General features: G+C 39.2%; 1 protein-coding gene across 1 annotated transcript in view; it reads right to left on the reverse strand.

Moving 5' to 3' along the window:
* The window catches only part of col24a1 (collagen type XXIV alpha 1), an 87,578-nt gene that overhangs the window by 8,837 nt on the left and 66,118 nt on the right, over positions 1–12,623 (reverse strand). The window contains exons 33-49 of the mRNA XM_085436306.1: positions 12,049–12,102; positions 11,881–11,934; positions 11,663–11,716; positions 10,400–10,453; positions 9,914–10,021; positions 9,399–9,452; positions 9,107–9,214; positions 8,593–8,646; positions 8,017–8,070; positions 7,819–7,875; positions 7,025–7,078; positions 6,372–6,425; positions 5,749–5,802; positions 4,530–4,583; positions 3,728–3,835; positions 1,450–1,557; positions 1,221–1,328 (exon numbers count right to left, since the gene is read on the reverse strand). Coding sequence (XP_085292432.1) covers positions 1,221–1,328; positions 1,450–1,557; positions 3,728–3,835; positions 4,530–4,583; positions 5,749–5,802; positions 6,372–6,425; positions 7,025–7,078; positions 7,819–7,875; positions 8,017–8,070; positions 8,593–8,646; positions 9,107–9,214; positions 9,399–9,452; positions 9,914–10,021; positions 10,400–10,453; positions 11,663–11,716; positions 11,881–11,934; positions 12,049–12,102 — 1,191 coding nt within the window. The remainder of the gene's footprint in view (positions 1–1,220; positions 1,329–1,449; positions 1,558–3,727; positions 3,836–4,529; positions 4,584–5,748; positions 5,803–6,371; positions 6,426–7,024; positions 7,079–7,818; positions 7,876–8,016; positions 8,071–8,592; positions 8,647–9,106; positions 9,215–9,398; positions 9,453–9,913; positions 10,022–10,399; positions 10,454–11,662; positions 11,717–11,880; positions 11,935–12,048; positions 12,103–12,623) is intronic.

The following is a 12,623-nucleotide window of genomic DNA, read 5'->3' on the forward strand; positions in this document are numbered from 1 at the left end:
TCAGGCACACATTGAAACCTCACCAAAGATTGGCTTCATATGTCCCTGAAGCTATATTTAGAGAGGTATTAAAGAATGTATATAAGCTTATAAAGCCATATTTCAACAAGTGCATTCCAGTGGAAAGTAATGTATATACTCTACCGGGTACATGAAAAAAAAAGACATGACAAGTATCTGTGAAAAACACACAGGCTGAAATAAAAACTGTATAAATGTGAAGATTAAAGAGTTACAAAATGCGTCAGGCATAGAATTAAAAAAAAATCTATATTGTATCTTGATTTAATATTATGCGATGGAGCTAGTTAATTTGATTTTGTAGCACTGTCTCTAAATGTGAATTCAGCTACCAGCATCCTGGTCCTGGGCCCCAGCATTGTGAGTTAGATGGAGCTTGAAGTTTTGGTTTGTTTAGGGGTTACAGTTCATTTATTTAGCGTATTTTGTTGTATTCCTTGTTCCTGGCTGTTTATTCCTCCCTCTGTGTTTGTCCTCTTGTGTCTAGTATTCTGCATTTAGTTAATTTATGTGTATGTGTTTCCCATCCGTTATCACACTTCTTGCCTCCCCTGTGCCTCGTTGTGAAGTCTTAGAATTTGATATTCTCGTCTTTTGATTACTTCCTGTCCTGCTTTGATAGTCCCTCGTCTCTTGGTCACTGTGTGTAGTTTTGTTTCCCTTGTCTTGCTTTCCCAAAGGAGTTTCAGCTGTTTTCCCCAGTGTTTCCAGTCTCCCTAATTACCTGCTGCGTGTCTATATATTCTCTGAGCCTCCCTAATGCCTCTCTTATTGTTTGTTTTACCCATGAAACACCAGCAATAAACACTGTTTTAAGTTTAAGTCCTGTCCTGCATCAGAGTCATAATCCTGTCTTCTAAACACTGTCCATGATGAACAGAACTGATCCTCAAACATACAGTTAGAGCCAAATGTTTTGCACACTGAGACTGTTTCTGTGCACCACCGCAGTGGATTTTAAATCAAAAAAACAAGATGTGATTGAAATGCAAATTTTAGCTTTAAATTATCTTAAAAAGAGTTTAACGAAAGTTTTTAAATTAACTGTTAAGGAATTACAGCTGTTTTTATATATAGGCCTAATTGTATGTCAAAACTTTGATAATAAATCACAGAACTACCACACAGTTTAAAACAAACGTTCTCAAGTACTATTAAAGATTGACTTCCATTTTAGGACTTTGCTTGCATGTACTCACAGACAGCCCTTTGGGTCCTGGGTCTCCTTTCTTTCCCTGGTCACCTGCAGCTCCCTTCATGCCTTTGATTCCAGGGCCCCCCCTGTCTCCTGGTAGGCCAGGTTCTCCCTGATCCAATAAAAGGTCAATTAAACAGTTTAGGTGCATGTCACAGTAGCATTTTATCTCACCGGAGATGACTTTCTTTTTCACAAAGAAAATGGGTCTTTATAATGATTAACATTTCCACCTTGTGACCTGGCGGTCCCCTTTCTCCAGAATGTCCAGGAAGTCCAAGTTCTCCCATTGGACCTGGCCGTCCAGCAGGCCCTTCCAGTCCCACTGAGCCCCTCTGACCCTACATACACACAAGAGATGATTGAACAAATCTTTGCCAAGGTTAAAAAGGTACTAAAGTTAGTGTGCTTCCTCAAAAGGCACAACACAAAATCCACAAAACATTATGCCACTGTTTAAAACACTACTCTACAATAGTAAATGACATATATAGTGACACATTTGAGGTCTATCTTATGGGTGCCTCTTCTGTTTAAATGTTGCTATTAAACAAATGACACTCAAACTTCTGACAAAGCAGACAAAACCACAAGCATAGTCCTCTGCAAAAGCTAAACACAAGTGTATAAATGCATGTTGGAAAAATCATTTGGAACTTGAGTGTTAGTGGAGAGGGTTATTTACTGATGGTAAATATTGACATCTACTACAATTAGCTGCTATAGAGTACAATGAACACTATTTCCAGTGTTTCATTATATAAACGAAATTCTAAAATTGTTGTGTTGAAGCAATTTTAGAACACGGGTCCTCGACAGCGTATGTCTAAAGGCTGTCCAGAAAACCTGTTAGTGAGTTGTTTTTTACTTTGTAGACCACAGTGGTTTCCTGCTCCATCAGCAGTGTAGGTGAGGCAGCAGGGAGCCTGAGATTTTAGAATAACACACTCAGTGAGTTGTTGCCTCCCATGTGGCTGACAGTGAAGAGACAGGATACTTTAGGAATTTCGGTGGAATTACACCACCAGTGGTTTACTGGATGAAACCCACAGTATGCAGGTGTGGCAAACCCTTAGATAAACCAAGGTCTGAACAATTTACCCTTCACCTTTCCCCACATACAGGAATGCGGGTAAAAGGGGCTATGTGCCATTTAGAAATCATTTTAACTTCTAATCAAAAGAAAATGACTTGGAAGGTAAACATAAATTTGTTGAATTTGAGCCCGAAAGAGACGGATTTTAACTTTTCAACTAATTTGCACACAAGAGGGTCTGTAAATGTCACGAATGGCAGACCAGATTAAACCTAGATAACAACATCCATGGACATCTGGTACTTGGCATGTGATGCATAATCGGTTCATCATTTTATCATATTAGAAATTAATGTTGTGATTCTTTTTAACATGAGCATGAATTGTTAAGTTATTTCCAAAAATTTCATTTATGATGTCACAGTGAATTCTGTGCCAACTTAGGCACAAAGGGCAAAGACGATAACGACAAAAGGATTTATGAAACCTGACAGTTTTTTCTTGGCAGCTTGAGTGAAAAACTAAAACTGATTCACAGAAAAGCTGAAAATTATTTGAAAGGGTTTCTCCAAGACTCAGAATCAGCCGCTTTTAAGCAGCAGTTTGATTTAAAGACTTGAAGTTAAGGAGTGAAGAATGTCCTTTATCAAGTAAAACAACAATGGCCCTCTACTACAGCAGACCTGAAAATTTGCCTTCTTGTGGAGCTGAAAGTAAAAAGTGATGCAATGTCAAATCATTGCATTACTTTTTACACAGCAATGTAAGACATGTTACTATATTTAAATTAGACAGATATAATTTTAAGGGATTATTCACGTTCTTTCAACACCAGTGCAGTTGGGGATGTTACCAATGGGAAACTGTATAGTTTTAGTTCATCTGAAAAGCATCAATGGCTAAAATTAGCCTCACTAGACTTTCATACAACATTATCTAAATGAAAGCCAGACCAGTAGGACTTGGCTTTCCAACTTGGCTAAAAGGCCTTTTGCACGCATGTAATCCCAGTCCACTTTGGCTGCATATATATTTGGAGAGGCCCAAAATGAAGAGGCCAATCAAATCAAACAAGACATTTAATGATCAGTCCAAGTCTCCAGTCCCACTCATACAATAACAGATGGAAGGAGCTGGAGTAAATCTTTGGTCACTTGCAATTCCATGAGTCCCATTTGTTGATTTTTGTGGTGCTACAGAAAGCACGCCGCAAGTCTCCAGTAAAGGAACTCCCCTGTTGACAGTTTAGCTGTGCAACTACGTCTTTCGACTCCTTCTGCGACCAACATTAACAGTGCTCATGGTGAAAAACATTCAACTGAACTCTGCTTTTTAAATATATTTCATTAATGTGAGACTATTGAATTGCCTAAAATAGTAAGCTAATCAATTACTTAAGGCTACCGTAGTTAGCGTTTGCTATAATGTTAATCCCAACACCAAGGAAACGCTGCTGTCTATATGTCACCGATTACCTGTCGACCTTGTTTTCCTGGGAGTCCTGCTAAGCCAGTTGGTCCCGGGGGGCCATCAGGGCCTGGATAACCCTTCATTCCTGTGAGCCCAGGTAAACCAGTCGGCCCCTGTTAAATGACAGTGTCAGTTTCAGCCAGAGGGGCATTTAAAAATACCATCAATCTTTTCGTAAAACATCACTTTCCGTCAATAATCTCGTGACTATATTTACACCTGTGATTCTTCCTCTGATGCTTAGCCTGAAGCACTGAAGTCCACCATCTGGATCGTTAGAAATTACAGTAAAATATTTATCCTGGTCTTCTCTGTCTTCATATTTGTCAGTTACTTTGTCTTTCAGTTACTTCGTTTTATTTTGAAGGTTGGTTTTCTTGTGTGTCTTGCTCTGGGTTTTGTCTCCTGTCTTTGTTCCTTTCCTGCCTGTTTATTTCCAACTGTGTCTCATTGTCAGTCATCCCTAAGCCTGTATGTCTAGTCTTGTCTTTCTCTTTGTGTAATCATCTGCTCCCAGATGTCCTACTTTTGTCTTTAGTGCCTTCCTCATAGTTTGATTTAGTTTAGTTTTTGCATTTTTATTGCAATCATGTTGGGTTTTGGCTTATCAAGTTTTTTAAATTAAAGCTCACATCTGTTTATTTTCTCAATGATCACTGTTGATCTTGTGATTTTTTTTCTTTTAAAGGAATGAGAACCGTGTAGACATATGCAATCATTTGATGATGCAGAAGGTTCTCAGCTAATGTAAAGAGGCGGCTGCTTCTCTTTAGGCCATTCACTTAACTGAGCTAATATGATGCTTACTTCAATGCCGGGAGCTCCAACCAGACCTCTTGCACCTTTCTTTCCAGCCAAACCCTAGAAAAACATAAACATGAAAAATAACATGTGCATTAAAAAGAAAACACAAATGTTTTAGTATATCACTCTCTACACAGTAAAAATGTGATTTTTACTATACTTCACAGAGAAATGTTTCAGATTTTAGTGAAAATCACTGAATACTGTTGCAAGAAATGTCCAGTTCAAAACCTTTATGGATACTTTAAAACCATAACAGCTAAAAACATCAACCCAGTGACAGTGATTTATTCATAGTCCCAGAGAGATATTGTTTAAGAAATGCTTTATCAAAGCTGTTAATCTAAAACAGGCATACAGAAGATCCTCAAAGTTTCCAGTGTTTCCTGGCAGGCTGCTAAGTTCTCAGTGCTTCTAAGCATATGGAAATACAAGTTCCATGTTAAGGTATTGCACAAACTTAATTTGAACTCGAGTTTGGCGAAATCCACTGAAATGGTTGGATAGTATGTGAACTGCTTATATAATCACTCTTCTATACAAGCTGTTTCACATGTGGTGGCGAGTCAGTCATGTCTGTGACACTTCAAGATTACAAAAGGCCGTATGGAACCTGATCAAGGAGCGTCAAAGCTGTTGCACAGGGAAATCATAGTTATGCATAGTTATGCAATTAGAAAGCCTGTGAAGACTGAGGGCTCTAAAGAACATGAGACTAAGCAAGCAAACCTGTTAGTTCAAGGTAGCACATGTTAGTAAAACGTATCTGCATTTTAAGTATCAAAGAACAAAAAGCAATGAGCCATTAATAAACATCAGATTAAATATTTGAGAAGTTTAATGGTGCATTCAGGGTGTAAGGAAAAGCTGCAGTTCCCTGGTTGCTGTCCAAACTTCATTGCTCCAAGCATCTTTTTTTTCTTCAACCGCCTGCTTTCTATCTCGATGAAGTAAGCAGAATTCTACCACAGCTGAGCTAAAATTATCTAGCGTGACAAGCAGCTTAAACATCTGTAGCAGCATGCTCCTGTGGTGACAGCTAAAAAAATGACAAATTGGGGATTTTGGTTAAATCTGTTTGCATCTGGTTTTGTACATTTTCTACTGTCAGGTGTAAATCAATCATTCCACACAGAGAAGAGACCAAATTTAGTGATTTCCTAAACTATTCACATTATTGAAAAGCTGTATTATGCTGTATGTGAATGGTGTCAAGTCTCACCGGAGCTCCTTTTTCTCCTTTTGGGCCTGGTTCTCCGGGGGAGCCTGGAGATCCCTGTGCGAAGGAAGAATACACTATAAAGTAAGTAGAATATAAACACGCAAAATATTATCAAGCTGTGTAGATCTATATAAAAATGATATGCAATATTATGATTATAAGGAATATCCTTGTTTACCCTACTTCTTAATCGAGTCACTTTTAACACTCCACAGCATATACAGTATATCCCACAGTATAGATCCTAATCTAATAGGCATTTTCCTGTTAGGAGAACAATCACACTCTCAAACTGAATAAAAAGTTTTGATTTAAAGACGTACTTATCTGTCACCCTTTGAAAGAACACATTTAGATATTTCATATATTTATCATCACCACAATATGGCCAGCACACAGTAGAGATATTTAACTGTGGGTAAATGTAAAAAAACAACAGATTAAATAGTGTTGCTACGGCTGTGTGGGTTCTCTGCCATTAGGTCATGGTAGTCTTAAGCTTGAAAATAAAAAGGCAACCAGACTTCTTTAAGTCTTCTTTAGCTCTCATCCACGAGCCTTCTTCAGTCTAAAACTTCGGTTTAGTTCTTTGTAAATTTTTAGGCAGCTGTTTACTGACTTACCGGTGGGCCTTGTGGTCCCGAAGCCCCACGAGGTCCAGGGGTACCGATATAGCCCTGAAACATAATTTTCAGATTTGATAAGTAACTTTTTATTTGTGAATAATACATACACATCATTCTCATGTTCTTTACTAAAGAGGGAGCCCAAAAGCATAATTAATGTCTATACCCAAATGCCTCTTTTCCACCTGCAGTAAAAACTCAGAGTCTCCATAGTATCAAAACTAGGATTTTTTTATATTATCTATAACTGCACCGAATTAAGCTATTTCATCCATTTACTTAACTAACCAGTCTGTCTTTTGTCCTGTCTAAGGAAACTACAGAATAATACAACAAAAACAAATGCATCTAAAAACCAAAATGTTTTATATGTTAACGACAATGAAGATTTTTGAATTTGGAGACGAGTTCACAGACTAGCACAGACCCCCCCAGTTAATACGTTGCCATCACCGTGAACTTGTGCTCAAGTGTGTGTACTTCTTGGGAAAAAGCAACAGATTTTCTCAGCCTTATTGCTCGGATTTTGGTAATCCTCTCCAACATGTGTGGTCTGCTCTTCATGCGAAAGGGGCAGCGTGGAGTATAAACAACAATCAAGCAGACTGAGCGGAGTGCCGTGTGTCTGACGTTTAATGGTTCGTTCCTACCTGATAGCCTTCATCCCCAGACTCTCCACGCTCTCCTCGTTCCCCTGGAGGCCCCTGCGTAGACAATGAATGCACACACATGAATGTGCATACTGCATATACATACATGACTGTCTTTTACCTGCACAGCTTCAGGTGAGCTGGGCACCTACTCAGACTCACTCCCCACATATCAAACACATGAATCTCTCTGAACGTGATTACAGGGTACAATAAAGCAGAGGCTGGCATTGTATTGCTTATACTATACACTGCAATTCTGTGCCAACTTGAAAATTCAATACTACTGACGTGCAGACAGCCAATACCTCCAACTGTTCATGCAGTGTAGCCTCTGTCAGTAGTCATCATGACTATTGCAGGGGAAATGCATCTTAGAGAACACAACTGTTGTATGACTGCATGACTCCGGGGTTTCTAAAGCCGCTTTATGCTGATCCTCCTTTGATATTAGTTTAAGAATGAGTCACTGTGAAATATGCTGAATCCTTGTGGTGACTTAGGTATTAGGAAGAAAACTTTAGCTGTGCCCTGTGTGTGAGGTAGCCGTTTTGTCTCTAACTTCTCAGTCAGTAATTAAGACACAGAAGGTTGATAATCGCTTCATGCACATGACAGATTTAGGATAAGAAACTTTAACATTCATTTTTTATCAATGAGTGCATTTGGTGCTAAAATCAGGAGCTGATCAGGATTAACTTTTACATCCAGTCTCAATCTGGTATTTAAATTGCTTTGGATAAGCAGAGCAAGGAGAGTTCAGAATGGAGAGTTTAAAGGAAAGCAAGACCTACTGGTTCACCTAAGGGCCCTGGCAGTCCTGGGGTCCTGTTGTCCTCGCCTGGGTAACCCTGGGATGTAGCAAACGCAAACATACAATCATAGATGAGTGGATGTAGATTGCAGGCAGATAATTTAGTACTTTAAAGAACTCTGAATAACCTAAGAAATCCAGTTAAGGACATAAGTCACAAATTCAGGTATCAAATTACCTTTTCACCTTTGGGTCCTGGCGGGCCAACGGGCCCAGGCTTTCCAAGGTGCCCCTAAAGAAAAAAAAGAAAACCTGACTATTGTACGTAATGGGGCTGCCACACTTATGCTGGCTTTTAATCAGAACTGTTTTTTAGGGATAAACAAAATTCCATATATTATGTCAGATTCAATCAAGTCTGAAGGACTCTAAAAGCACACATGCACACACAGATTCACAAAAAACATTAGCAACAAGCATTAGGCTCTATTTGTGTAGAATTTGTAAAGATATTTTCTGATATCTAGTGTTTTTGAGGATATCTCAGGCTACCGAGAAAAGCAAAGAAGGATGACTGATGTGTCAGTCATCCTTCTTTCTTCAATAACTGTGAGTAAAGTGTTCTGGCATGAAAATCTCAGGGCACTGTACTCATGGGGTTTTGTGCGTTTCTGAGCATGTGCACATATGGTTGTTAAGTTTTCGTGTGTGTGTGTGTTTATCCCACATGGTTATACAATACACATTCGTGTATACACGAGTGAAGACAAAAAGACTGTTTTCATGAAACCAAGTTTAGAAAAGAAAAACTTACTGGGTATCCTGGAAGTCCTGGTTGCCCGTCTATCCCCATGACTCCAGGCTGACCCTGGAAGCAATGCAGAAAATGCGAAATAAGGCCTTGAATCAGTCATGGTGCTTCTGCTTTGCTTTTTAGGTCTTCTCCAGATAAATATATCTTTGGCAGGCTTATAAATCGTTGATCCACAGCTATATCAAAGTAGTCTCAGTGGTTCTACTGAAAGGGGAGCTGAAAAAATGTCTGGCATCCTCCTAGCTTGCCATCTCTTACATCTTCTTGCTTTGGTTTTAACAGTTTGCTTTGGTTTTAAAATTCTGAGTTCGATTGACTTCAGCAGTATAAAGAATTAATTATACACAAGATGTGTCTTTTTCCCCTCTCTAGCCCATTATAGCTAAAGGTTCAGCTGATACAATTCCACAGATTCAATTAACAAACATCATAGACTGCAGGCCACACCTTCAATATAAACTGTGGCTTGCAGTCTTCAACACCTACAGTAGTAGAAGAAGAAATGGGACCTTACAGATGTGCCTCGAGTTCCCCTGGCACCTTTCAGTCCTGGCTCGCCCGGCTGGCCGATGTCTCCCCGAGCGCCAATCTCCCCAGCAAGACCAGGAGGACCCCTCTCTCCCTGTAAAAGATTGTAAATATAATTAAAAGACATAAAAATTAGTATTATTAATAAATCTTGCTGTTTTCGTTTTATTGTAAGCAGGTTACTTTAAAAATAAACTATAAGACTAGATGCCTCAGTGGCTCTCTGTGTTAAATGTGCCCTTTGTGTTAAATGGAACTTGGCTGATCAGGATATTTACTTTCTTTCCGTGCCGTCCTCTGTTTCCTGGGGGACCCACTTTTCCTTCTGGACCCTGTAAAGTGATTGCCAGTAAATTATATTGCTTAAAATACGTTTTAAATTATCCCAGAACAGACTCTGTCATATTCTGGATTCTATCTCACTTTATTGCCCGATGTTCAGATTAAACACTAACCAGCAGATACTGATACACTAGATACACTCTGAATCTGCGTCCTTCCCTCCAGATAACAGTGACCTTCTTGCTCCTTGTCACCCATGGCTAGACTTGGATCTGTATCTCCAAACACCAAGAACCTAAGATCTGCAGCTCTCAGACCATGCTACACATCCAAAATCTCTGACAAGGTAAATTTATCAACCCAGTAGCAAAACGTTTTTATTGAAGAGCAGAGTGACCCCTACTGGGAATCAAAGGTATTATTTACAGAAATGTGTCTCTAGATTTCCCTCATTTACATGAAGTTTGCTGTATTATCTGAAAGTTAAACTTTGGGACCAATATTAACTTACACGGAAGCCCTGTTTCCCAGGCTCTCCAGGTGGCCCCAGGGGTCCAGGATCCCCTTCTGTCCCTTTCTCCCCTGGCTCCCCAAAAGGCCCACGCTCTCCAGGTTCACCCTGGCAATTTGACGTAGAAAGAGGAAAACAGGCACACAAGAAAAGAGTAAAAGTAAAGACAATTCAGCAACAATAGAATAAGCTTTTATTATATTACCACTAGAAAGATGGAAGATTTGGGGCAAACTAACATTACTTTCACCCGCTTCCGTAGATTTTAATATCATACTCAAATCCAGTGTGAAATTAAGTGGATATACTAAGTAATGCAATGAGATTCAATGTACCACTGGGATGACCTATTTTGGAATCCTGAGCTAATCTGCGGATGTTCTAACATTTTGATTTACTATCATAGGGTCAGTCCTGCTAAAATAAATCTTTTGCCTCCCTGGTTCATTTGATCAGAAATAATCAAGAACACACAAGTCAACAAACCTTGGCTCCATCTTTTCCCTGAGGTCCGTCTTCACCAGGGGGACCGGGAGGACCCTTAAAACATAAAAACAGTTTTAAATACATCTGCTGTAAAAAGTTAGAAATCAGCAGTTCCTATTACATCTCAACTCAAGTGCCAAGAAAACTACAATGCATCTATGAATTTTTACTTCAGTTTTAATTGGAGCCGTTTATGAAATAGACATTGATTCTTAGTAACAGGCATGCTGCTTCTGGAAATCCTCGGCAAGTTTAAATAATACTCTGCACAACTTCACATCCCTTGGTAACACAAGATTGTTTAATAATTTGTGTAACCTGTGGTTACGTGTGATAAAAAAAGCTCCCAGCCCGACCTAATCCAACCTACTGCATGCATGCATCCTCAAATATACTTGCACATCACTTCAATGTGATGAGAACTAGACTTTATCTTGTATTTATAATGTGTTTGTTTAAAACAAAAATACATTAAGGGATAATTATTTTTGCGTAACCAAAAGGCAAAAATCATGCAGCGCTCTCTAAAATGGAAATAGATTCATGAAAAATTCAAATTATGTTGAAATCCACAATATAATCATTTAAACTATAAAACCTAGACCTCATAGAACATCTGCACTGGTAAGATCTCCATGGAAACAACCATACTACCACATGTCACATATGATCCAGGTTTTTGTTTTCCATCCAAGTATTTGATAGAAAAGGATTGCAGATTTAGCTCGCTTCCTCTCACACATTTTACATAATCAAAATAGTTTTAAGTACATATGAGGAACTTAAAATACATGAAATGATGAAAGGAAGATAGAGACTGGGGCATAAAGTGCGTGCATGTTTGACAGAAGCCGCTTGGCCCCTCTGCTGCTGACAGCTTATATCCAGTACTCATGGGCTGCATCGTGCCATTCTTTGCAATAAGCCTCGACTTAATGAAACACTTATCTAACACACAATGTTTTTGAATGGATCTTGCACAGTTAAGCCCTGTCATGTTAAAAAATCTGCCCACGGACAGCCAGCCATTCAAAGCTCTGCCTAATTCTGTGCACAACACGGGAAGATGAAACTAAAGCAGTCTGTTCCATCTACATATATATATATAGTTTATACATCACACAAACACTCTTGTATTTCTACTTTCTTCTGGCAAGCGGATAAAACATCTCTGTCAGAATGAGGGGGGTGAGTAAATATACAACTGGGTTAGGGTTACCCGAACACAGGGAAGGAAGGGATTAGCAAACTGCAGTCACTCACTCTCATTCCCTCCTGCCCCTGCTCCCCTTCAGCTCCTGGAGGCCCAACATCACCCTACAGGGAGACAAACCACAACAAGAAGCTGGCTGGAGGTCAGAACACACTTACATATTTGCATCACCCGCTGTTTCACTTTCAATGAGCGTGCCCATTGATTTGCAAATTAGTGGAGCAGGAAGAAGGCAAAGGTTCAAGAATTATAACAAGACAGTACAAACCTTTTCCCCTGGCTCTCCAATGGCACCTGGTTCTCCCTCTAAGCCTGGTAAACCCTACAATGATGGGAAAGAGAACCATAGGCAATATTTCATTTGTATACATTTGGATAGGATTGTCAAATAATACTCATAATCAATAAAGCATCATGAGCATTTAATGTAAAGTACTTCAGGTCCTTGTTCTCCATCAGGTCCAGCCTCTCCAGCAGGTCCTCTGGGTCCCTGAAAGAAAAAGAACCACCATGGCTAAAGCACACAAACACAATGATTCAGGAATCTCATTAACTTCTACATCAGGAACTTAAAACAAAATAGAACAAAATAGATATAATAAAAAATTCTAGCATGTAATGCCCCAACTTTTAATTATATGTCTAGTCTAGAAAAAGAACTGAGAGATGAGATTGAATGAGTCTGAAATAAAAAGACTGAAGACCAGCCAAACACACAAGATGAGACCTATAACATAAACCGAGCATCTAGCATTACAGAAAGCTCTCACCCTTATAAATATCTGTATCTGACTGTTTGACATTCCTCCTGCCCCTGTGGGGACTGAAGGAGTTCCAGGCAAATTAAGAATTTGAAGACTAAGCCAAAAAGGGAGGCACAAGGTGGGGAGCATTCAGGTGTGGTGAAAGCAGAAGAGGGAAGAAAATAAAGAATATCAAATATATACTCCCTCCCCCGAAATGATTCTCTTTCTGCTAAGATCAGAGCTTCTCGTGTGATTTAAACTGTAA

Source organism: Copadichromis virginalis, linkage group LG17 (assembly GCF_057382275.1).
Source record: "Copadichromis virginalis isolate Kocher_CV1m ecotype Utaka linkage group LG17, C_Virginalis_male_GT1.1, whole genome shotgun sequence".
Classification (NCBI taxonomy): Eukaryota; Metazoa; Chordata; class Actinopteri; order Cichliformes; family Cichlidae; genus Copadichromis; species Copadichromis virginalis.